Source organism: Papio anubis, chromosome 6 (genome assembly GCF_008728515.1).
Source record: "Papio anubis isolate 15944 chromosome 6, Panubis1.0, whole genome shotgun sequence".
NCBI classification, from domain to species: domain Eukaryota; kingdom Metazoa; phylum Chordata; class Mammalia; order Primates; family Cercopithecidae; genus Papio; species Papio anubis.
This window is the reverse complement of record NC_044981.1, coordinates 135,740,362-135,767,543: the sequence shown is the minus strand read 5'-3', so window position 1 is coordinate 135,767,543 and position 27,182 is coordinate 135,740,362. Positions and strand designations below refer to the sequence as shown.

Genomic DNA, 27,182 nt, shown 5'->3' with positions numbered 1-27,182 from the left:
GAAGTATACAGTCAATGTGAGGACACTTCTAAAAAGAGAAGGCATGGAGGAAAGGACAGATGTAAAAAAACCTTTGATTGTAGAATTCAGTTGGTCTCTTCTCTCTACCCTGTCTCTTAAGGCCACTGCATGCAGAAAAACAGGCAGCAAATGTTGTGCAGACAAGTATGCTTTGGAGAGACTTTGTATATGATATTTTTGTTGTTGTTAAAACTAACTTAGATCAAATTTGTGAGTTTATTAATTTTTAATTAGATTATAAAATCAATGTTGCTTTTATTATCTGGCACTTCTTTTCAACTCAGTCAAGCCTGTTTTATTAGTCTAAAGTCTACTAAAATTTACATTTCTGGAAATTAGCTACAAATAAATGATCATCAGCAGTAATTAACAGCATGCAATAGTGGATTTTTTTCACATAACAACTTACAGTAGCTCTTAGTACATTTGTAACTGAGCTTTAGAAGTAAATTAAAGTAAAGCAAATGCTTGAAGCTTGCACTTAAATTGTCACAGAAACAGAATTTAGTTCCCAATAATGTATTAGTTGATTCATCATAAACATTGAAAACAAGTAGCGAAAGGCTGTATATTGACCAAATGTTCTGGTTCCATTTAAAATTCTATATTCTGGATGTTTTATCAAAGTTGAATTAACTCTTATGATAATAGCAAGTATCTTAGGAATGGTTGCATTAGTTATGTATCACAAGTTAAAGGTTATCAAATAGTAGGAAGCCTTCTTTAACAGATAGTGAAATTGAAGTTTCTTACTCAGGGAGTGTTGACAGTTCAGACACTGAAAGTAGGTTTAAGTTTTGTATCAGTGTATACCCTTTTCGTACAACTAACCATAATAAACAAGAAATAATACTTCCCTCTGTCTTAATTTTAAGGATAGACATATTAATTTCATTGTGTATGTGACACATTTTTAGTAGAAAGTCCCAATTTAAAGTTTCCATGAATTATGCCCATTTTCCCATTCATATCTACCCCCATTACACATGTAAAGTGTACTTATATATAAAGATATAGTTACCAGATATCAAAGATCTCTATTTTCACCTCTGATCTAAACTCACTATTTTTCCAGCAGATTACAGCATTCATTTGAGTCCAAGTTTGAAGTTTTGAAATAAATGATTATGATAGCTTCTACTTACTTATATCATAAGGCAATTACCACAGTTAATTTAGCATTTGAGTATGCTTTGAAAGCAACAGTGAGTCACCTAGAAATTCAAAGTATTGTTTAAAGCTGCTGATAATACATTTTGTTCTCTTACCAAATGTCCCCTATTTTGCATGATGTCCTCTTTTTCTTTAAGTTTTCATTAGTTCCCCCCTCTCCTTTTTTTTTTTTTTAGGCAGAGTCTCACTCTGTCGCCCAGGCTGGAGTGCAATGGCGCGATCTGCGCTCACTTCAATCTCCAACTCCTAGGCTCAAGCAGTTACAGTCGCTGGGATTACAGATGTGCACCACCACACTGGGCTAATTTTCGTATTGTTAGTAGAGATGGAGTTTCTCCATGTTAGCCAGGCTGGTCTCAAACTCCTGGTCTCATGTGATCAGCCCGCCAGGGATTAGAGGCGTGAGCCACTGTGCCAGGCCCAGTAGCTCCCATGCCTTTTCTAATTAAGTAACCACTGTCAGAGACTCATGTGAACATCTCCAACAGCCACTCCAAAGTAAGCTCCATCTATTAAGCATCACTCTCTGGATATTTCACAAAATCTGCAAAATTAATGATTCCAAGCCAGGTTTATCTTTTTAAACGTCGGTATTCTATGCACCATGCTCTACTCTCCAGCTGCAGACTTTTACTCGCCTGGTAGCCCCTCCCCTCTCTATTCACTGGCTGGACCTAGAAACACACCTTTTCAAATCCTCTTTCTTGTTCAGCCTACATGCCATTGGCCACTATATTTGATTGCTACCACCTCCTAAATATCCTTGAAACATACCTCCCTTCCTCACTACATTATATTGCCTCTGCCGTGTTTTAAGTTATCATCAGCCTCTTACCTTGACCACTGCATTATTCTTTTCCTAGTTTGCATGCCTGCCACACTGCCAGGGAAATTTCCTTTCCAATTCAAATCTTATATTTCAATCACTAGTGTGATTGAAACACCCTATATTTACGGAAGAATTTCACTGGCCTATCTCAAAAAAGTTTCTGTAATCTAGACCTATTTTATGCTTCCAATCTTCTTGTTATTCCCCATATCTTCATTCCCCACTACTTATGCACCAGTTGCATCAAACTCATGCCAGTCTCCTTCCCAGCTTGGGTCATTGTAGTGTTTCCTTCTCTAGCCACACATGGCCACTTAGGTACTGATAAACTCCAACTCGTTTTCTAAGATTAAGTTCAAACATTGAGATTCTGTGAAACATTCCCTACCTCTCCACCAACAATTTCAAATAACAGTAGGAAAATATTGTTTGAAAAAGGTGATTTAGAAATGCAAAATGAAGTTAATATTGAATGGGTAATAAAAAGAAAGACACATGAGAAAGTAAAATTCTATTTTCTGTCTCAGAATCACAAGATTTTATGGCTGAAAGTGTTGTTACAGTCAATATAGACCAAAGTTTTTGTGGTTTCCATATAAAAAGTAAAATCTCTTGCCTTAAAATGAAGTTTGGGAAATTTGTACCTAGTTGTGTAATACTGACTGTGTAATTTGTGTGATCCTTATACGGCATTCAAGAAAGCTGTCACTATACTACATAACGATAAAAAAGTCTAGACTCATTGAATCTGAGCTTCATAGTCTCCATTTCTCTCTCTTCCCACAGCCAACATTTAAATCTCCCTGAAGAAATAAGGTTTGCCATCATTTGATATTCAAAATTCATTGCCCATATTCAAAATTCATTGATTAAGACACAAAATTTTATTGCAAGTTGGGACAACTAGGTCTTTCTTGCTTTTCCAAAAATCAAATTTTTAAAAAACCTTTGCCTAGGAAATCAAAATATGAAAAAAAAGCAAAAAGAATTATTGTAGCACAATGTTGACTGTGCTGCATTTCATCAGTAAACGTTTTAGAGACAGAGGGAATCAAGCAAGGTATTTTGGCACATCTCATAATTTCAGTGGATACGGTTACAATCATGAGACTTACTCAAAGCTCTCTCCTGGAGAACATTCCAAACATTCAAAACCTAGTTTTAAAAATAAAATTTATCTTAAGGAATGTCACTTTTTGAAGCTCTGAATATGTAAATCATGTTTACATTAATAATTGATATATTTAAAATTATATCATAATTGGCAAAAGTTTCAGAATACATAAAATTAGAACTGTGTGTTTTCTTTCAGCAGCCACATTTCAGAGATAGGGATGGATTGGCATGGACCAATATGGTCCATCTTCCTTAAACCCAGAGTCTCTTAGTGCCCTGAGTGTGAAGCACTTTTCTTTCAAGTTGAGGTCCACTCTTCCATAGACAATTCTATGAAAAGGTCTTACAAGTTTTTATCTACACCTCTTGCTTCTTGAAATGGATAATGATAGATTCTGAACACGTGTCTGAACACATGGAAATCTCTTGCCCCTTTTCCCTTCTAGGATCTTTGCAAGCTTACAATATGTACACGTTTTCTGTAAGTCACCAAATGCTGAGTTACTGGCATGAAAAATGACCCTGTTACTTGGAAAGTAGTTTCACTTACAAGTCCCCCAGGCCCTGTAATGTCTAAACCTCCTGTGCCACTTTATGTGACTGCCCCACCCCCACAGAGGAGCATGCACAGGAAAAGCAGACTTCCCTTCCCCCACACATTTCCTTAGTTTATTTACAAAACGTCTTGGAATGAGAATGAGCTGCTTGTGGTTCCTGTGGCTGATTTGGGGATGGTTTCTTACAGGCAGAGGATGCTGGTCAACCGAATGACCTCTCTGTAACTAACCCGTGCACTCCTGTGGTAAGGCTGTTGGGTCTTATGGGTACCTCTTCTAACTAAGCCTGGAGGGATTTGTTTTTGTGGTAAAGAACTTAGCAATAACCAAACGTCACTGTAAAGACAGACTTAACTATGCTAAGGTCCATCAGAGTCTACTCCTTCTACTACCAACAAAAGAAGCCAGAAATACACTGGGATGCCTTTAGATTCCTGTGCATGAATCTTTCTTTCTCTAAGGATTATGATTTTTTTTTCCTCTGGCATCTTCAAAGGACGATAAAGCTATTAGCAATATACTTGAGTGAAGAACACAATAGGAAAAGAAATAATCCTAAACACCAGCTATATGAGAAACGCCCCTTAGCAGTTTTTATCAGCTCATGCAGAGGTAATGATGACTAGTTAATAGTCAAAAGAAGATTTAAAGTTGTGATGATCTTAAGTAAACATAAGTCTCCCAAATATTTGTTTCTGTTTGTTCAGACTTGCTAACGAACACTCTTAACTCACACATTGGTAACTCTTGAAAACCCTGGAATGTGTGTAACAGTGATTCTTAAGGTAGACTGGTCCATTCTCACCAAATATACATTTCACTCGAGTAAGTAGAAGATGAGGGCACAGAAACTGTAAGACTCCAGTCCCAAAAGAGAAAATATTGAACATAAATTACCATAAGTAGTCACAGATCCACATGGAAATACTGGTGAGATAAGCATCACATTTTCACCATTATATCTATTTGAACTGGCAATGATTAAGCTCGTGTGAGAAGAAATATTTCATGAAGGAATTGTGGGGTGCTCAACAGCTAACATAGTTCCAACATCAGTTTGCATTGGATCAAAAAGTAAAATTGTATTCTCTAATACACCACAGTTCAAAACAGATATTATAAAACTTAGTGTCCTTACTCAAGTTAAGCCCTAGTGTACATTATTTTACTTACTGAAGAAATTAGAAATATATGCTTATCCTCCATTACGTAAATGAAAAGCAAAGCAAATGTGTATTAATTTCACTGTGTAAATGAGCACAAAATTACCAGTCCCCAATCTCCCAGGGTGCTAGTTCAGTGAGGATATTATATATATAAAGAGAATATATGTATAATTAGTTATACATAATTATACAGTATATATTACATATAAAGAGAATATGTATACACACACATACATAGATAAGTCCTTTGAGGAGTATATTCTTATTTTTAAAATGCTCAATTTTAAGAACTTTGAAATTAAAAACAATATATGTGCTAAAGGGAAATAAAAGAACACAAAAACTGGTAGGAAAAAAATCCCACCTCATTTACTCATTACCAACAAATTGAAACCTAATGAAAGAAAACGTATATCCTGCCCAGAAAATGTCATCTAACTTTTATATCTGTGGTTTAACCTTTGTAATGTCTTTCTACATTTGTCTCCGCAGTGCATCCTAACGTCAGTCAAGGCTGCCAAGGAGGCTGTGCAACATGTTCAGATTACAATGGATGTTTGTCATGTAAGCCCAGACTATTTTTTGTTCTGGAAAGAATTGGCATGAAGCAGATTGGAGTATGTCTCTCTTCATGTCCAAGTGGATATTATGGAACTCGATATCCAGATATAAATAAGTGTACAAGTAAGTGCCTACACGAAATTGTATTTTTATCTCATCCTTGGTGACTTTTCCAGATTGAAATGGCCTCTAATATATTTGTGATATTCAATGTTAAGTAAACAATAATGTTTATCTGATAATTAGGCTAAACCATATTTGGACTTAACCATCAGAACCAGAAAATTTTATCACTAACTTACAAAAAAGCACTCATGTTTTGGTTTTCTTTTTAATTCTGAAAGCAAAAGCTGGGAATGTGATTATTGCTCATTGAACCTATAGAAAAGTACTGTAAGTCTCAATTCCATCTGAGTTTCCATTATCAACACAAAATCCAAGTATTAACTAACTTGTCGAATCATTTCAGCTATTTTGACTTCAAGAGAGATTCCAGAGCAACTGAAACATTTATTTATCAGTGGGAAATAAATGTTGGGAGTACTGTCATCTGGACCCTGAAAACCTGTTTTTCACACTGCAGACCAAGTGTGCTTTCTCAAAAATGTAAATTAGGAAATACCACTCTATTCAAATATCATATGTAGTTCCATCAATCTCTCCAAACTCATCTCCTACAACTCCCCCTCAGCCATTTTGCACCAGCCTCACTTGCCTTCTTGTAAGATCTTCTCACCTCAAGCCTTTGCAATTATGTTCTACACTGGCTGTTCTAGCAGTTGGAAAGCTTTTTGCCCACATCTTTGCATGGCTGGCTGTCTTATTTCATTGATGATTTTGCTCATATGTCACCTTCTCAGAGAGACACTCCATGATCATCTTTTCCAAAATAATCAGCCTGTTCCCCCGTCAACCGTTCTCCATCTCTTTTTCCCACCATTTGCTGTTGTTTTTGTTGTTGTTGTTGTTGTTGTTTGTTTTCCAGAGCACCTATCACTTTGGAACTAGACTGCTTGGTTTCAAAAAGCAGTCTGATCTGTTGTCCTGGGTTAGTTTCATACCCTTTGTTAGCCTGAGTTTCCTTATGTGTAAAATGAAATTATACCAATGACTACCTCATTGGATCGTTGTAAACTTTAAATGACTTAATAATATTGTAAAACATTATAGCAATCCTGGCTTACAGTAAGCGCCATATAAGGGTGAACTATTTTTACTGTTTACCATATGTCCTCTCCCAGGATGTAAACTTTCTGAAGCCTGACTCTTACCTCTCTTGTGCATTGCTGTCAACCAATATAGAAAACAATGCCTGGCACATAGTAGGCAATCAAATATTTGTTGTAAGAATCAATAGCCCTCAAGAACAACACGAAGGCAATATCCTTTGTATATTTTCTTAAGGTTCTGATGAAACATTTTCACTATCACTTAATATAAACAGATATTTCATCTTATAAATATTCTTGGCTATATATATATACAAAACAAAGATTTTTTCATAGGGCAATCAGTATAATGTTTTTAAAATCAATAACCAATGTACACCAACTAAATCACTGTGGAGGAATCCTGAATTCAGTCTGGCAAAATAATTTTGGACTTCAGGTGTTTATTTGATACTAAAGTTGTGTGTGCCTGTGTTTGACACATGCAGAACATAAAACTTTATGTTTTAAAGATAGTTTTATGTTAAGAGAACATAATGCAGGCATATTTCTCTTTCTTTTTTCTCTTTCAGAATGCAAAGCTGACTGTGATACCTGTTTCAACAAAAATTTCTGCACAAAATGTAAAAGTGGATTTTACTTACACCTTGGAAAGTGCCTTGACAATTGCCCAGAAGGGTTGGAAGCCAACAACCATACTATGGAGTGTGTCAATATTGGTAAGGAGAACCTGGAATAATTTGAAGAAGTGATATATCAGTCTCCATGGAAGTGCTTTTCAAAGTCCTTTGTCAAAAGAACTTGAAGGTTCTTGGGCTGAGATCTCTTAAGACTGTCTCTATCCTTCTTTATAAAGATACTCTCTTAGAGGTGTTTTTTATAACCTTATCTAGTATGTATTATAGTACAATTTAATACAGTGGGTGCTTCCTTATTACTTAAGGACTATCAATAATTGTTTCAACTGTTCTGTTTATGATAGATTTATTTTTATTATTATTTAATGACTTTTTATTTAAATTATTATTTAATGAATTTTATTTAAGTAAAAATTCAGTCAAGACACACACACACACACATATATATATATCTGACAGTGATCTGTTATGTGACATACATATATGTCTTGAACTTAATTTTTACCTTAAAGCAACAGTTTCATAAAACACCTAAGTCTGATCTCAACTAATGACCAAAGTTATTTTCCAAGGAGGGAACATATATTCTCTTGACACAGCCCATTAATGCTCAGTAAGTGGATCAAAGACCTAGGAACTGGAAGTGATTTAGTTGAAATCTCACTCTTTTTCTCTCACACTGCTATGCTGAAATATTCTGCTTCCACGGGTATTGATATATAATAAAGAGGATTGTGGACTTACTCACACTGACAGATTGAGACAGTCCCTGGGTCTGATTAATTGCAGGCTGAATTTCCTGAAGGGGAGGTCCCTCAGACAAGTTGTTTGTCTAAATAACAGATCACTGTCAGGCTATATTTTCCCTCTTTTAAACGTTGTGCAGCTACTACAGCTACAACTTTGATGAACACTTGGGAAGCAGATGCTAAACCAAATGGGAAAATAGCCTAGGAAATCTCAAAATCCCCTGGGCAAGAATTACAAGAACCTTTGATGCTGCGGTGATGTTGGCATATCCACACAACTGCCCTCCTGATTCAGTACAAGATAGTCTCCAGGACTCCCCTGGGGTCCCCATCTTAGGAGTCCCTTAGAATCTAAAGTGCTGGAGTAATAACTCTAAAGTGGTGGGTTAACCATTTCAAGTCCACCGCAGCACTTTTATTTCTAAACAATGTTTTTGATAGAATACAATAAATAGATATTTTAAAGATAATTTTAGAAGCATCTGGAAAACAACGGTCTTGAAATAGTTCATGGCTCATTTTGGTTACGTTTTTTCTTCTCTAGTTGTAAAAACACATGGAAAAAAAGCAACCTAGGAATAGGGTAAAAAGTACAAAAGAAAAGCACTACAAGTTCTTTTTCTTATAGGTCCTGAGGGCTGATGATTAGAGGTAATAAGTTCCAAACACTGGAAAAAATAGAAAACACGTCTGTGGAATATTCAAGAGCAGAAATTCAGGATGAGTTGCAGAATGTTTGCAACATTTCTCTACCCGGAAAAAAAAAGGCACATAGTTAGATTTTTTCAGCTGTTGAAGTTGTAACATTCAGTTCTGGAAAGGCTATTTACCTGAAATGTATTAATGCTTTTCTGTCAGGGAGATCATTTCACACTTGGCACTATTGGATTTGTCTTTAAAGCTTACTGATAATTTATACTACTAGTAAGACTAAGACTACTTATTTCTTAACACAACTACATTTAAGTTTATATATTTTGGAAGAGAGTTTAGCAGTCCAAAGGCCAGTTACTGAATTTGGTTCATTTAATAGATGCAAATGACCTAGAACACTGTAGTAACACAAATCACCAACTTTCATTCAGGGCTGGCTCCTGTTGTTTGCTCGATAAGATATGTCTCCCATCATATGGTGCCTAGCCTACAGGTACTACACCTGCCATGCCTTTAGTACAGTCCAGAATTTCAGGGAAGATGACAATGACCTGCTTCTATATCATGAAGGAATATTAAAGCCTGTTCCTTTTACAAATGTGAAAACTAGGATCCGGAGAGCCAAAATGATGACCCCAAAGAAACATTTTAAGTTATTTTCAGTGCTGTCATTAGTAACTTAACTTCAGCTTCCCACTACTCACCCAGCAGAAAGAATGTGTCTTTCTCATTGCTAAAATCCACACCGTATTTCTAGTTTTCTATCGAGATTTTAAATTGAGAGGAAAGGTCATAAACAGAGGAAATGCTACCCTGATACAGAGCTGGGATGAAAGAGGTATGCCACAATATATCCGCTTTCCACGGTTTGCAGGTCAAATGGAACAGAAACATCCACTGAACCAAATTTTATAAGAGAACATATTCTTTTCACTTTGTGCTCCAGATATTTGCTTCCTTTCTGCACTGTCATTTTGTCACCCTCATTGCTTCTCTTAGAGAGTTGGATTTGTTCAAGAAATCACAGAGAGAATATGTCTCACTCCAAGCACTGAGTAGTAAGGGACATTCTCTTGCTGTGTTCTATAGGTAACCATGCAACTAGTCAACAAGAGTTAGAGCAAAATGACAAGTAAAGTCATTACTAGTAGGACATTACTAGTAGGACGTCGTATTCAGCTTTCTTACCAATTCGGGAATCGCTTTTACAGCATCTCGCACTGATGATCAACCAGCACAATCATTCCCAGGAACTGGAGCTCATTGCCTTTATGAGACATGTGCTTCATTTGCTTCAATAGTGAATAGCTAAAGATTTCCAGTTTTCAGATTGTTCTTAATACAGAAGCTAGAAGGAACACAGAAGGTGAATAGTCTGTTTTTTCTTAACTACCTCTTAACCAAGGAGTGCTTCGATTCCACATTGTTCATTAAATGATCTGAAGAGAACTTAAATCACCTTTTGTGTTGTCTTTAGCACTTTTTTTCAGTTTTCATTTTTTTTCTGGAAATATTATTTGGATGCTAACATTGTAGGTTTATTCTACAGTATTTCTCTAAGGTAAATTCGCCTCATCTCATGGTGCTTTAGCTCTCTGGTCTCATTAGAGCTTTTTACTACCTAAACTCATTAGTTTTGAATATGTTCCCTCCACCAATGAAACTATCTAAGGTTGTCCTTAGAATTTAATTTTTAAAACCATTCATCTTCTGACTGTAAACTAATAATTACCTAAGCTGTATTTTTTTAAATATGTTTTTCTGAAGTCCAAGTATACATTTGCTTAGACCACTTTTGCTATTATGAAAGAGCACCAAAGTTCTGGTCACTTGCACATCAGATAATTTTTTCTAATTCAGTCCTCTTAATTCTGGAATTAAATGAATACTGGACAAAGCGACAGCTCACAAACATTGACTTTCCTCTTCTCATTTGCTTTTTTGGAGGTGCTTTTTTTTTTGTCATGCTAAGGATACACTAGTTTTCAATGGTTAATATCAGAATGGCATGCTGCAAGATAATATCCATAACCAACAAGAGATTATAATATTATTAATTGACTTAGTTACTCTACTCTTGAATGAAAATTGTAATGGTATAACCGAGCATGAGGACTATTTTAAAATGGTTCAATAGAGTTCGTTTCACTTAACAGAAACCTAAAGTCATGTATTTAATCAATTCCATTTAATTCCGTGTTGCACTCAGGGACCTAAAACTGCCTGAAAAGGCCTGTGAAAAATGTATCATAAATGGATTTAAATTTCTAAAACATTTAAGTTATCTTTCTTGAGGCTGTTATGAGAGATAGTATTCTGCTCCAAAGTAAGGAATCATTAAATCAGAAGGGCAATAAGGGAGGTTACTGGAAACTTCTTTTTGTGGAGACAGTCTTAAATCATCTGAAAGAGTTACTGTTGCTAGCTGTTTTTATACATTAGAAAGTTTTAGGGACATAAATATAATAGCACCTTGTAGATGTTTCTTTTCTTTAGAAGTGCAAAAATCTGTTACAACCTGAGAAAGCCATTATTGAAAAAAAGAAACTAACACAGAAAAAGGAACCAAATCTCCAAAAGAAGCTTCAGAAAAAGTACATCAGGTCGTCTTAGGAATCACTTGATCAGGTTAATTTTAGAGGCAGGTTATCAGCTGAAATTGACCCAGAATTCACATATAATAGACACCGCTATGTCTGAACCATACTCAGTAACAGGTATCAATATTTAAGCATACAACAGCACATGAAGTAAGAAAAGGCAGTAAATAGTAGGCCAAAGACCTGGATTCATTTTCTGCTCAAGCGTTCTCTAACACAGAGTTTCTCAAATGGTGTTCCCAGTACCTGCAAATCAACATTACCTGTATTGTTAGGCAAATTCACAGTCCTACCCCAGTTAACCGAATCAGAAACTCTGGTGGGGGCTGGTGGGGAAAGCTCCAGCATTTTTTGTTTTAGCAAGCCCTCCAAGTGATTCTGATGCATGCTAAAGTTTGAGAATCAATTCTCTAACACATAGTATAACAACTGTTCTTCAAATTCAGGTCAGGATCAATCAACAATTGCAGCAGTGCTCTGGAAATTATAAAGAATTGATCAATTTTAGTGATTATATTAAGGTTAGTGCCTGTGCTAATCAATCTAAAGAAAAAGGAAATCCAATGCAAAAATGAGTTTACCTGATAATGAGTACCAAACTGAAAACATTCAATTTCTGCCTTTCCCATTCTCTTATTTTTATATTTAGGTCATCTTGCCCGACTTTGATCTGCAAGATTTCTGCTCAAATTTGAGCAAGTTTTGATTGAAGCAAATTTTTTTTAACTCAACAATAGTGAAAGTGGTTGTGAGCCAACTGAGTCTGTTTCTTCTGTTCTGTTTCAGTGCACTGTGAGGTCAGTGAATGGAATCCTTGGAGTCCATGCACGAAGAAGGGAAAAACATGTGGCTTCAAAAGAGGGACTGAAACACGGGTCCGAGAAATAATGCAGCATCCTTCAGCAAAGGGTAACCTGTGTCCCCCCACAAATGAGACAAGAAAGTGTACAGTGCAAAGGAAGAAGTGTCAGAAGGGAGAACGAGGTACAATCATAATAACAAAATGTGCTTGTTTGAATCCTCATAATCTGTTGCACTTTTCATTTTATTTCTTAGGAAACATTTGGCATTATCTCTCATGCCTAATATCCTAAAATGTGTACCAAACAAGAACGTTGCTTATAAATTACAGAATATAGATGCGGTAATTCCAAAATATGGAGCCTGATGTCAGCACTTTAAACTACTATAGAAGTGTGGTAATTGAACTTTGATGAACTGCATTGTATTGTAAGCATTTAGGGCATTATCTTTAATATAATCTTCTTTCCTAGTACTTAGAAAATTTTTGGGAAGTCTAATGACTTTTGGTATAAGAACAAGACAAAGAAACACTACCATCAAACATTCCTTTCCTCACTGCCTGCAAACCAAAGTAGTGAAATTTAGTGGTAAGCTTTTGTAGCTAAGCATATATATATAAAAAATATATAATATAATATAATATTATATATTATATATAATTATATATTATATATTATTTTATATTATATAATATGTAAATATATTAATATTTATATTATATAAATATATTAATATATAAATATATTATATATTATATATTATGTATTATATACAAGCATATAATGTATATAATATATAATATATGCTTAGCTACAAAAGCTTATATATATATATATATATAATTAATTAAAGACAGAATATCATTCTGTCATCCAGGCTGTATTACAGTGGTGTCATCATAGTTCACTGCAACCTCAAACTCCCAGGCTCAAGCAATTATCCCACCTCAGCTTCTCAAAATGCTGGGATTATAAGCGTGAGCCACCATACCTGGTCAGTACAGTTAATACTGACTTTATTTTGAATAAAATGATCAAGGCCACATTTTATGAATATAGCAAAATCATTAAAGATATTTGTCTCCAGATTTCTTTTCATATCACACTAACTTTATAGACCAGATTACAGAACCTATTCCATCAGTATTAACTATTAGAATTTGCTATGAAATCAACAAGGAGAAATATACCATTTAATAATATGATCCATTAGGGTGAATAAACTTCCAGCTAGAAGACCCTCAGTTGCCGATCTTTAAAATATCATTTTTCTATCTTTCTCATTAATATCTTTAGCACCACTTCCTACAAATAATACATTGTGTAGTTTTATGTAACTATTGGCAGTTATCTGGTGAGTCTATAAATGATCTTCTCAATTAATTCCAAAGGGGTTTGATTGCCTCTGTAGTTGACCTTTCTTAGCTTATTTCTCCATAGTTGACGTTTATTAGGCTATTTCATTCATTTACTAGCTTATTTCATTCATTTATTCATTCAACCTAGTTTTATTATATTCTTACTTTATGGCTATGCACAGTACTAGGGCCTAAGGATTCACAACTGAATGGCGTACTGTCTCTCTATTGTGAAGGTACACCGTGAAAGGTTGAGATGTTTAAACAGATAATCACAACATCATAGAGTAAGGGAGATTATAGACATGTGAACTAGTTTAAAGGGAACACAGAAGAGGACACTGCAAACTTGAACATTGCTTATACAAGAGAGAATTTGGGTCACCTGTACGTTGCAAAGAAACATCCATTATGCCAAAAGAATTGGCCATCACCAAAAGCTATAAAACCTGCTTCTGCCATTCTAATCAAGTAGTTAATGTGAAAAAATTCTTGAAGACATGGGTTATTTAAAGAGAACTTCAAACTTTTGTAAATTTGTAGGAGGTTTTGATTAAAATTTAGTTTAAGGAATGAAAGCTGGCTAGTGAAAAAGCCTTTTGGCATTTGTTACCAATTAATTTAAAACATCTTAGATTTTAAAAGTTGGATTTGGAAGTCAAATATTTCATCATTCTACTTGTTGGTATGCTCCCGTTGCCATACATTTACTTATGTTTACTAAATTTCTTTAAAATTTAATGACTTACAGGTGGTCTTTGCTCATATCATTCTTTTCACAAAGATTGTATATTATTAATCAGTATTCAGTATGCATTCCTTTTAAAATATAAGTGAAGAAAGTTATAGAATAGCAGAATTAAATCACAATTCTAATTACATTTTACTACTTTTACTTGAGAATGTGATCTTTCAATAGAGTATATTTTGGTAGCACTTGACTTAAACATTAACATTGAAAATGTCAGCTGTTAAAACTGGCATTTATCTCATCTAGAAAAAGATAAAATAAATAATACCATAAGAAGTTTGAAACAGTAACCTGTGACATAAGATTTTGCTCAAAACTGTCTTTCTGGTTTGTTTTCTTCCCCTCTGAGGATACAGTGACATTTTACATTTACAAAGAGAAGTTTATACAGCTAGAAAAATTTAGGTGTTTTATTTTTTCAAATTTTATAAAATATAGACTAACAAGTGGCAAATACGAATCATATTTACAATTTACTTTCCAGATTTAGTCCTACTTTTATTTTTCTTCATTTATTTTTCAAGGTGTTTATCAAAAACTTTTTTTAAGTAGCCTAGAAACTTAAGGTAGGAAGAAAATCACTTCTCTCTTTGTTGTTTATCTCTCTAATCCTCCAGTTTTCTTAACTTCTCTTAAGGTTTAGTTAGCCAGTATCCTATTTGAACACAAACCAGATAGAAAAGTAATAATGACCTCTGGACATCCCACCCTATCCTCTCAATCAAGCATCATATCAAAATAATAACATTATCCAGAGTCTTCATTTAGGCTCTACTATATATTTATATATTACGTATAATATATAATAAAAATATCTTGACAATTACTCGTCTTGAATTTATAACCTAAAGGATAAGATCCCCACATATACATAGAGAGAAGCATATCATCAGAGCAAATTTAGTAGAGGACTTTATCTTTATATTTTTCTATATAAGTTGACATTTCTTATTTTAAGTAGAGTAAGCATTAGAAACATTTAATCAACTTCAAAGATAAACACCATAAGTGGTACGGTACAGACATGACTTCCCCTCACACTTAGGATAGCTATTATTTGAGTTGCTCCCAGATGCTTATAGATTAAAAAAATTAGAAGATTCTTTTAGGTTCATAGCTTGAGCATTTCTAGATGAGCATGCTAAAAGATAAAGCTTTTCTTATAAAATTAAAGCTTGAATTTAAAGTTAGGTCTGTGATCCCTGCCTAAGAGGTTAACAATAGACAGAGGTAGATAACTCATATTTGGAAAAGGTAGGAAGCATGTGTTCAGGATTTTTTCTGCTCTGTTGAAATTGCCAAAGGCAAGATCTCCAGGGAAGAATGATAAGATCCAGAAATGACTTTTCAAAATGTACACAAATAAGAAGTTGAATAGAAGAAAATAGTTTGTAGGAACAGAGTGGATTCATCTAGTTGGGAGATGCTTTTTAAATATGTATGTGTTGCAAAATCTTACACACATTTTTTCTTCACTACCATTTTCTCATGCTTAGAATAAGTTAACCCGAGGAGATAAATTTAATTGTTGTATCCTTACATTTAAATTATCTCATGTATTTGTTTACAGTATTTCAGATTATTCCCCTTTACTTGACATGCTACCTTTTAATCAGCCTGAATTTCTCCATCAATTACTGACTTTAGTAAGAGGTTATTACCAATAGAATTCTTTCTAGCTTGAACTTAATTGAATTATATATTTGAAATATCAAAAATATAGATTTTAAGAAATTATACAGACTAGTATATAAACTATTATCACATGTGTATTGAAACATCATATTTAAGTAGAAGTAAACAAGGAGAAAATGCATTTCCAGTGATTGCCAGATTTTATTTATTGACTTTTTGGACATACAGTGTGTAACCATCTCAGATAAGGAAAACTGAAACAGCTCAGGAAGACGTGTGTACACCTGCATTTGATGTAAAAAGGTAGTTTTGTGTATGTGGTGGTGGAAGCAGAGTCAACAAACACATTTTTCATTCATTTGTACCTTCCTCTAATTAACTAAAGAGAATTTCCTATAGATGGTTTTTAAGGCAACACACCAAGAATAAAAGAAATTTTGTTCTTTGGTTAATTTTATGAAAAAGATTCTTATTAGTCACGTTAGTGTAAGATCTTGGGATAGGAAGGAGAGAGAAGAGCACGTTGCTGGAGGAAGTGAGGTGGAGATCTACCTTCCTGGTATAAAGATAAGCTAGCATTCATTCCACCAGAGAAACAGAAAAGGAACCCTTTAAAATAGAAAGAAATAAAATGTTTAGGGACACTCCACGGAAGAAACAAATGTGGGAATCATTGTATTATTGTACTATTTGTGTATACTCTAGGTTGCCTTACATACTTTCTCAAAATTAAGTATAATAAAAGTCTACCAGGCATTACATAAAGGAAATGTCTTACGTGTTAACTTATGAAGTGTTATGAATCATGCCCTCTAATACCAATATTATAAATACCTATTATGTTTATTGTGAGTACTATATTTAAATTACAATAAGATCAGTTTTTAAAAATCTAAGCCAAAATGGCAGTGAGTCTGTTGTGTTTCCTCTGCTGTCCTTTAGTTTATGCCTTAAAAAATAACTACTCCACTGCTGTATCATTGAGTTCTATGGAAAGGATTTATTATATTAAATATTAATTCAGATTTAAAACAAGATATTTAGCTAAGATTCCCAGTACAATTCATGAAATCCATATAGATGGATTTATTAGCTCAAAATTGTGGATGCCAACTGGCTTTGAGTATTTATTTCATGTCCTCTCCCTACTTTAACCTCATGAAGACCAGCTGACCTGAAGACAGTCATCCTGGTTAAGCACTGGGGAGTGGGATCTTTCTACTCTTTCCCTACGCCTGTTAGTGCACTAGTCTCTTGACATAGTTCAGAGAAAAAAATTAACAAAGTACAGAGCTGAGATAATAATGGCATTAGAGAATGTGGTTCTCAACTGTGGACAACTTTGCTCCCCAAGACACATTATTATTTGCTAAGAGGACCAAGGATGAGAAATCTTGGTGTACACTCAACGGTCTCTCTTGTCTCTCTTTTTATCCTTCTTGGGGCCTAGCCATTCCCTACCTAAATGGGTTGCTTGTTCAGATTCTGGGGAGGATCAATTGCTACCAATGAAAACTGTTGGTATATTTTGCTCCCCACTATAAAGGCAAAAATCAATTTTACTCAAAGTTAATATTCTTTTAATTTAAAATATTCCAGAGCCACACAAAAATATTCTACTATATTTAAAACCTCCAAGAAAGGTAGACTATTATAATAAATAACAAGCCTTGTTTTCAGAGAGATATTCCTTAATGTAAATGAATGTATTCTCCTTTTTTTTTTTTTTTTTTTTGAGATGGAGTCTCACTCTGTTGCCCAGGCTGGAGTGCAGTGGCGCGATCTCGACTCACTGCAACCTCCGCCTCCTGAGTTCAAGTGATTCTCCTGTCTCAGCCTCCTGAGAAGCTGGGATTACAGGCACATGCTGCCATGCCTGGCTAATTTTTTGTATTTTAGTAAACCCAGGGTTTCACTGTGTTGGTCAGGCTGGTCTTGAACCCCTGAACTCACCCCCTGAACTTTAATTAGATGCAAATTAAGCAGCACATTATGCAGAAATTTCTAGGAAAAGGGTGGTAACTTCTAGGTCGTTGAGTTGTTGCTATGGAAAGGGGTGGTAATTTCTGGGTGTTGCCATGGCAATGGCAAACTGACATGGCACATTGGTGGGTATGTCCTTTAGAAAGGTGCTTCCACCCCATGACTGTTTTAATTAGTCCTCAGTTTGGTCTGGTGTCTGAACTCCACCTCCAGAGTCAAGTCTCACCTCATGAGTCAAGCCCTACCTCCTACCTCACTACTAATCTTTGAAGTCTCTCATAAAAACATGTTTGGTCTTCAGATGCTCTTTAACCATGGTCACATATGACCTATTCTTTGTTTTTATTTGATTTTTTTTCTCCTTAGCTATATTACTCAATCCTTATTCCTTTTTTTTTTCTTTCCCACCACCTCCAATTTAATCACTGAAACATCAAATCACCTTGTAAATTCAGTGGACAAGTACCAGAATGTATTATCCATATAGGTGAAAACATTTTATAACCTCAGTGACAGGCCCCAATCTCTTATTGTTTCCTCTGGCATTGACATTATAATAGCAGGATCTTTGTGAGCATTCTTTGTTGCCTAGGTTTTTGGGTTTAAGACTGAACTGAGAGGCTTTATATGCACAGTTGACTCGCCTGTGTCATAATGAAGCAGCAGAATCACAGCCAACAGCTGGATCAATGTAGAAAAAAAAAATGAAATAACAGTTATTAAGTTTCTTGCCCCTAACACATTTTACATCCTATTATATGTTCTTAAACTTCTCAACATTAAAGAAAAAGCTCTGCAGAAAATAAAAAGCCTTTACTTCATGACTTGCAATCCTTGATATATCAGTTTTTAGAACTCAACCAGCAATTACAATTCAGACCAAGTTTGCTCCATACCATTTTTGTAGGCTCCCTGAGATTTTGGGGATTTTATTAACAGTGGTCAAAAATCATGGTGGACATTATTCGTGATGGGAAATACTTAATTGTTATTATTATCCATGTAATTCCTTCATTCCTATGATAGCATAAAAATTATTTGTAGGCTTTTCTGCTAATTGGTGTGTACCTCAGCATTCCTATTCTAAAACAGACTTTGTAATAAATGATCCTTGAAAATGTCCATATTCTCTGAGATTTCACTTAGTGATATTTATAAATATCTAGTGCTTTGTGACCCATTGGTGAGTGTGACATAACACACAGTGGTCAGATTATTGAATAGAGTGTTAGCATTCTTCAGCTCCTAAGCAAACAATGATCTTGCCATTGTTTAGATCAGCTGCATGAGGGTTGTTTCAGCTAGCTTTTGCTGCATAACAAATAACCTCAAAACATAGAGGCTTAAAACAACAACCACTTAACAATTTGTGGCTGGGCAATTAAGGCTGAAACCTATTGGGCAATTTTGATCTTGGCTGGGCTCCATCACATTGTTGGATGGCTGGAGAATGAAGAAATTGCCATGTTTCTATTATCATCAAGATGGCAGGAGGTCCTACAGCCTTCCAAAGTAGAAAAAGGGAAGTCATTCCTCTTGAGGCTAGGCACAGAACCTGCCATAGTTTTTACTTCCACCACATTCTGTCAGCCTATACTAGTTATAAGCCTATTCCTGATTCAAGAGTTGAAGAAACAGATTTTATCTCTTGGCAGGAGAAAGTGCAAACTTACTTTGCAGGGTGGCATGCATACATAGGGTGGGAGAGGAGAATTATAGCCGTTTTTGCAATCTACCCTAGAGGTCTTTCTCTTGTTTGTAGTTAGATTAGTGTGATTGCTCATTCATTTAACAATCTCTTACTGTCTGAAATGCAGTAAGAGATTTGTATTTCCTTTGTAAATTTCCTTCCTTCCTTTGTAAAAACAGTCAACTGTTGATGCAGGACATGTTGCGTTGGATATTATTTCTATTGTACTTTCTAATTTGTAAAGGGCAGAATAGGAAGAATAAATAAAATGTGAGGCCAAGATACCTTCATACGCTCAACAAATATTTATTAAACTTCCACCACATGCTGGGCACTCGTAGGTGCTGAGGATAAAGCAGTACACAAAAAAAGACAAAATTTTTTTCATCATAGATCTTATATTCTAAATGGTTTATATCAGTCCACATGGTAATGACCATAGAGGATCAGCCCTTTCGTAAGCATATACCTTTGTTAACAGTTTTCACCTTTGTGATTTGTACCTCCAGTAGCTACTGTCTTCATTAGATTTTCCTAACACATTACAAAGACATTTGTTAATGCTGGCAAAAATGAAATTTCTCTGCTTACATTTCATTTTGGTCTCAATGTGAATACATCTATTTTTTCTGTGACCACTATGTTGATGTGCTAATATGCTTTTGTAAGATGGCTAAGTAGGGTTAAAGGTACAGCTTGTGGTTGTGGAACAAGGCTGAGTTAACCGGCCCTTTGGAGAAATGACCCCAAGACCTTGGCTTCCTTTACAGCCTGTTCTAGCCAACTGAGATCCCTGCCAATTAGGAGGGTTCCCTAGAGAGAGACTCGGAGAGCATCAGCATAAATTTAAATTCTGGACCCCCAAATATAGTTTCCAAAAGAAGCTTCTTGTCCTTTGCTAATTGCAAAGTAAACATTTCTCCAGCAAAAAGACACTCCCTCCTTTCATGCTCCTGTTCTCCTTCCCATCTCCCTAATAGAGTCTCTCCTTAAAACTGCTAGTGTTGCCGAAACCTCTTTGGCATAGGAGACACCCCACATTTGAAGGCACAAAGAATTATTCTTTCCATAGATCATTATCTTGCTTTTTATCTCCTCCAGCAACTTCTTCATAGAAGCATTACAGACTAACTTTGTAGATGTCATAGTCTGCAGAAAGGAGTAGATGCCTCTCAAGAGATGTGACTAAGTAGGCTATCATTAGCATGACAAAATGGATAGAAATGGAAAATTCTTCAAAACCTCTTAATCCACTTTTTCTCACTCTCTTCTACATGCCCTTCTCTTTCTATTTAATGTCCTACTCAGTTCCTTACCTTTCATTTAAAGCATCCCGTTTCTCAGGTCCCAAATCAGAAAAACCTTTCTAAAATTTTTCTGTTTTTCAGTTTCTGTAAAAACAATATTTACATGACATACTTATTACTTTAATAGCAAAACAATATATTAGCATGTATCTCTCAATGATAGTCCTTTTTCACCAAGCTCACTGTTCTGCCATTCTGCAGGACATTTTAATTGAAAATGACAGATCTCAAATTATCTTAGGCAAGAAGAAAATTATTGGCTTAACCACAGACTGCACTAAGTCCTCAAACAGTATCACTGGGTCCATCGCCTTCTGCTCTCACCCTTTCTCACCATTTCAGCTCACACTGCCTTCATTCCTCATTGTTTGTTGGCCTTATTCTCCTCTGCTGCAGAGTCTTTCTCCTTTTGGGAGGAAAACTGGCTCCCGGCAGCTCCAAGTCTATATATCCACATTACTCCAAATAAAAAAGGATAGTGCTCTTGCTCTCCCTTTCAGTATCCCTGCATCCAATCTCATGAAAGGATTCCAGTGGACCCTGCTTTGAATCACTGTGGCAGAGGAATTAGGGTCCTGAGATTGGTCTGTCTAAGTAAAATGCCAGCAGTTGAAGCCAGGGTCAAGTGAACCATTTTGATTGCTGCCTCTGTTTAGAAACAAGGGTACTGACAAAAACACAACAGATGTAAATCATCCCCCATCTCTCCCCACCAAACGAGAAACAAAATTTACCAAATCTAGAAACGTATGTTCTTCTACAAGATAATCCCTTTTCAATACTGGTTTTGAAAATAATTTTAAGTGAGGAAGAGTAACCAAAGTTTTTTTCCATCTATTTCAGACTAAACACACGTTCAGGATAATGTTAAGAATATTTTAATTTAACTATTTTTTTCTAGTTTCTCTGCATTTGCTAGAAACTTTTTTATGGAAGTAAATTGCTTTAAATGAATAGAAAAAATAATCTACTATGCATATGAATGGTTTCTGGATTTGAATTGTGCAGGCCTAAGTAAAGACATGTCCATGTCCATTTCTAGTTGCTGAGGGTTCTTTGTGAAATGCACCAGTGTGGGCAATGACCTTTTACTTGATTATGCACAAGGCCACTGAAACGTTAAAATTAACTCTAACCTAATTACTGAACTCCGGTGTTTATACTGTGTATACACCACCAGGTCATAGCTCTAGCCTCTGTGAGCCCCAGCTGCCATAATTGAGAAATATGTCTTGCAAATGGTTGTTTTGTTTACTTGTTGTTTCTGCTGGAAGAGCTTGCTTTTCCCATTTTTGCAAAGAATCAGATGTAGGGAAGAGTTTCTGAGTAAAGTTTAATTACATTTTACATCTCAACGCAAAACATGTACATCTGTAAATGAGACATTCCTTTTACTTTTGCATTACATAAAATGTAATATCTGAAAGCACAATGCCACTTACTATTCACTTTTTTGAGTAAAGCACATTTTAGGTAATATCAATGTACTAAATTCACATGCAGAAAAGATGAATAGTTGCTAATTCCAAAAATAAAAGATATAGAAAATATGTGCATACTTAGGATCATGAGTTAATATCTAATTAATTAAAACTCATGATCAAAAATTATTGTCTTAATTGACAGAAATAAGAACCTAGGTTTTCATAATGTAATTAGTAGAATACTAATTGGATGGCTAATTATTTTTTATGGAACATGTAAATATGATAGTAAAATATTTCTCACAGTAATAAATACAATTGTAAACATCTGCTATGCTGCTTATCTGTTTTCCAGCCAACAGCAAAATCATGAAGGGATTTTGTTTTATTTCAAATTTGGTCTGTTTCAACAGCTAAGATACAGTTACTAAAGTATTTCATTGGCAAACCTGTAGTGGCTTCACATTTGTCTAGTTTGTCAGGGTCTTGAAATGTATAAGACAAGGGAGTTTTTAAATTTAATTTCTCTCCATCAGCCCCCTGGCTTTCTACCATGTTTTATACCCTTCCTTCTACTTTGTCACCCTTTCCTTCCATCTCGGCAGATTTCTTCAATTTTAATTAAAATTATCTGCTCATAGAATAACTGTTTCTTCTCATGTTAATGATCTTCAAAAGCTAATGTTTAATATTTGCAATGTCAACCTAGAGAACTAAAAAAGTACTGAAATAATTTAAAAACCAGAACCATCTCAGTTAAGCTACAGGTTTGTTATTTGTTTTATTCATTTCTTTGTTTGGTTTACCCAAAAGCTATATTTTTAGTATCAATAATGATGTGCATGCTCTTGTGAAAACACAAAAGCCTAAAAGATACATAAATAAAAAATTAATAATCTCACTCTCCCTCAGTCCAGTCCTTCCCCTGAGGAAAGCAATGTGAAAGTGGGCTGTATATTCTTCCACATTAATCTTCTGTTTATAAAAATAGACATACAAAAATTCCATAGAGAATGAATATATTATTTTCTTTATAAAATGCTTTTGACTTTTCTTTCTATGTCTACAGAAAAAGAGTAAATTGTGCACCTTGGTAGCTCAATAGTGTGTGTGTTTACTGTGTCATTTTAAAATTTGTATATCATGGATGTCTTTCTAATTCATCTTTTTAATAGCTGCAGAATGTTCCATTCTATGAATATCACATAATGTGTTCAACCATTCTGCCATTGATGGATAGTAAAATTGTTTCCCATTTTTTTGCTCTTCTTACTATAACAAAAATCTCTATCATGTTAATGAACTGACGCATTCACTTTCTATCAGAGGAAAAGGAGGTGATGCATCATGGAATTTAGAACACAGGCTTTGGAACCATGTAGTTTCAAATTTCATTTGTGCTTTTAACTAGCTCTATGACTTTCAGCAAATTCTTTAGCCTTTATATATCCCATTTTTCCCCATCTGTACAATGGGATGATAACAGTAACTATGTTACAAAATTGTAGGGAGAAGTTATGAGTATGTATAAAACTCTCAGACTTGTGCCTGGCGCAGAGTAAGCACTCAATAATCCTGAGATCTAATATTAAATGTAGTCCCAAACATTGGATGGATAAACCAAAGGATGTGAACATTTTAAATATTAATATATTCTGCCAGATTATTTTTCAAAAAGGTGTTTCAGTTCACATGTGGAATACATCAAAAATACCTGTTTCCTCATATCCTGACTCTAACTGTATGTTATTAGTCCTTTAAACTCTTGCAAATATGATAGATTGACAAATGCTATTCTATTGTTTTATTGACATTTTCCTATTTATAAGGCTAATCTCATGTTTAGAGGCTATTTGAATTTCCACAGGATGCCTATTTGTATGTTTTGTCCAATTTTCTGATTTTTCTATTGAGCAAAACACCACTTAATAGGAATTGTTTGTATATTAGAGATTAACCTTTTGTCATGTGCATAGCAAATATTTTTCTTATTCTAGTATTTATTTGACTATAATGAGTTTTGATTATCTTTTTTTATATTACTGATATACTTGAGTTAGTTTATTTTTTTCCCTCAACTTTCATTTTAAGTTCCGGGGTACATGTGCAGGATGTGCAGGTTTGTTACATAGGCAAACGTGTGCCAGGGTGGTTTGCTGCACAGATCGTCCCATCACCTAGGTATTAAGCCCAGCATCCATTAATTATTCTTCCTGATGCTCTCCCTCCCCTCGGCCACAACAGGTGCCAGTGTATGTTGTTTTCCCTCATGTGTCCATGCATTCTCATTGTTCAGCTCCCATTTGTAAGTGAGAGCATGCAGTGTTTTGTTTTCTGGTCCTGTGTTAGTTTGCTGAGGATAACAGCTTCCAGCTCCATTCATAAAGGGCATGATCTGATTCCTTTTTATGGCTGCATAATATTCCATGGTGTATATGTGCCACATTTTCTTTATCCAGTCTATCATTGATCACCATTTGGGTTGATTCCATGTCTTTGCTATTGTGAATAGTGCTGCAGTAAACATATGAATGCATGTATCTTTACAGTAGAATGATTTATATTCCTTTGGGTATATACCCAGTAATGGGATTACTGGGTCAAATGGTATTTCTGCCTTCAGATCTTTGAGGAATTGCCACACTTACTTCCACAATGGTTAAACTAATTTACACTCCCACTAACCATGTAAAAGTGTTTCTATTTCTCCACAACCTCACCAGCATCTGTTTTTGGTGTTTTGTTTTTTTTTTTTTTATCTGTTTTCTGTTTTTTGTTTTGTTTTTTGTTTTACTTTGTTTTGTTTTTGTAATTACAACTTCTCCTTCTCGGATGCTGATTTTAATAAAATTTGTTAGATACTGCAGTCTTACATGTGTGGGTATTAATTCACAAGCATTACAGGTGACAGTTGTGTGCCAGACATAGTGCTAGGCACACTAGTGTAAATATTTTTGCGTGTACTTATGATCATAGGTATATGTAATCTATCTTACCCTGTATCCCTCATAAACTCTTCTGCCTCTGCTGATGTAATTAAGAAGACTTATGTTAGAACTAATTCTAGATTTCCTCCTCTTGTGTAGGAATAACAAAACATAAAACATCAGAATAAGTCAAAAGTTACCTTGGAGATGCATACTTCATCATTCTTTTTTGCAATAAGCAACACCAAAGAGTTAAAGTGATTTTGCCTAAGTGACCTTATCACAGGGCTGGTAATGACAGAAAACAAATGTGAATCCTAGTGCATTATGGTTTCCACTGTATCATAAGGCTTTATGGACACAATGTTTTGTGTAGTATTGTTTACCATGAACTGTGTTGACGTTGTTAATTCAATTTGTGGAGCTATCCAGATATTTAATAATGTATCACCATACTAACTGCTTACTTGCTTCTTTTGTTTTTTTAATCACTTCTTAGAGCCTTATTTTTAAGCACCAAAGGGAGCCACTTACTTGAGCCACTCTCCCCTGCTGCAATGGAAAACAGTCTCCCTTCAATAAAATGGCTGTTCTAGCAGTTTGTTCTCGCTGAACGATGTGGCTTGGGGCCAGGTCTTCTGTAAAGCAGATTTGAGCATTAGACTAAGAGAGTTATCCTCAGAAAGGTGTTCTGAGAAGGGCTGCCAAAAAAGTTGAGGCTTAAAAAAATGTAAGTAGGAGTAGTAAGAGGAGACTTTTAGTGGGCAACTTTTAGCGGGCATTTGACTGGGTCTTGCTTTCCTTCTGGTAATAGATTGCTTGGCTATCTACAGATGCTTACAAGATGAGAAAATTGAAGTAGAAAAAAATTGTTTTAAAATGGATTTTGGCAACAGAACCCTCTGCTCTGTTAAAATTGTATGTAGAGCCCAATTTATACAATGATAAAAAATAGATGTGCCTTATTATTTGCAAAGATGTGGGAAAAGTTGGAACTATCTTGCACTATTGATGGGAATGTAAAATAGTACAGTCAGCCACTATGAAAACAGCATGTTGGTTCCACACACACACACACACACATATATGTATAATTACCATATAATTCAGCAATTTCATTTGAGTATACACCCAAATGAATTGAAAATAGAATCTCAAAGAGATAGTTTTACACCCACGTTCATAGCAGCATTATTTACAATAGCTAAAAGTTGGGATGGCAGCAACTAAAGTGTTCATTGATGGATGAATAGATTAAACAAACTGTGATATAGACAGACAATGAGATACTATTGTCTTTAAGAAGGAAGAAAATTCTAACTCATGCCACAGCATAGATAAACCTTAAAGACATTATACTAAGTAACTTAAACCAGTTACAAAATGGCAAATACTATATGATTTTACTTATATGAAGTACCTAAAGTAGCAAGTTAATAGAATAAAAAGTGGAATGATAGTTGCCAGGAGGTAGGGAAGGTTAAATGGCGAGTGATTGTTTAATGAATACAGACTTTTCAAATTTTGCAAGATGAAAAGAGTTCTGAAGATGGATGATGGTGATGGATATACAACAGTGTGAATGTACTTAATGCCATTGAACTGTACACTTAAAAATGGTTAAGATGGTTATGTGTTTTTTACCCCAATTTAAAATAAAATAAAAACAAACTAAGTGCTTCTATTGAAGTAAGGTCTAGCCAACCAGTAGCTCTGTATCAAAGTACTGTATTTTAAAACTGTTGAACAAGATGTTTCCTAAAACCTCTTTTACATTTTTCAGTTTTAATCATGGTAAAATCTGTATTTGACATTCCTGTGGACTTTTTGCTACAGAAAAGCACAAAACGTTTTTCTTAGGAAAATTGCTTGACTCTCAGAAGGAAAAATATATCAGTGTGCTCCCCAAGGCATTGTGCAGAGGTTATATCATATGTCTTGGAGTCCATTATGCTGTAGCTGTAGGATGTTGTAGGGTAGCATGCAATAAGTAGCTTTGAGAAGTGGCTCTCTAATGATATACTAACATGCTGGGCTTTGTATTTCTTTCTTTCTAGGTTTTCTCCTCAAG

General features: G+C 34.9%; 1 protein-coding gene and 1 long non-coding RNA gene across 5 annotated transcripts in view; one reads left to right on the top strand and one right to left on the bottom strand.

The window, feature by feature from the left end:
* The window catches only part of LOC103884047, a 111,405-nt gene that overhangs the window by 22,622 nt on the left and 61,601 nt on the right, over nucleotides 1–27,182 (bottom strand). The window lies entirely within an intron of this gene.
* Nucleotides 1–27,182, top strand: part of RSPO3 (R-spondin 3) — a 76,473-nt gene that overhangs the window by 24,422 nt on the left and 24,869 nt on the right. The window contains exons 2-4 of the mRNA XM_009206151.2: nucleotides 5,355–5,546; nucleotides 7,165–7,311; nucleotides 12,020–12,217. Of these exons, the coding sequence (XP_009204415.1) occupies nucleotides 5,355–5,546; nucleotides 7,165–7,311; nucleotides 12,020–12,217 (537 nt within the window). The remainder of the gene's footprint in view (nucleotides 1–5,354; nucleotides 5,547–7,164; nucleotides 7,312–12,019; nucleotides 12,218–27,182) is intronic.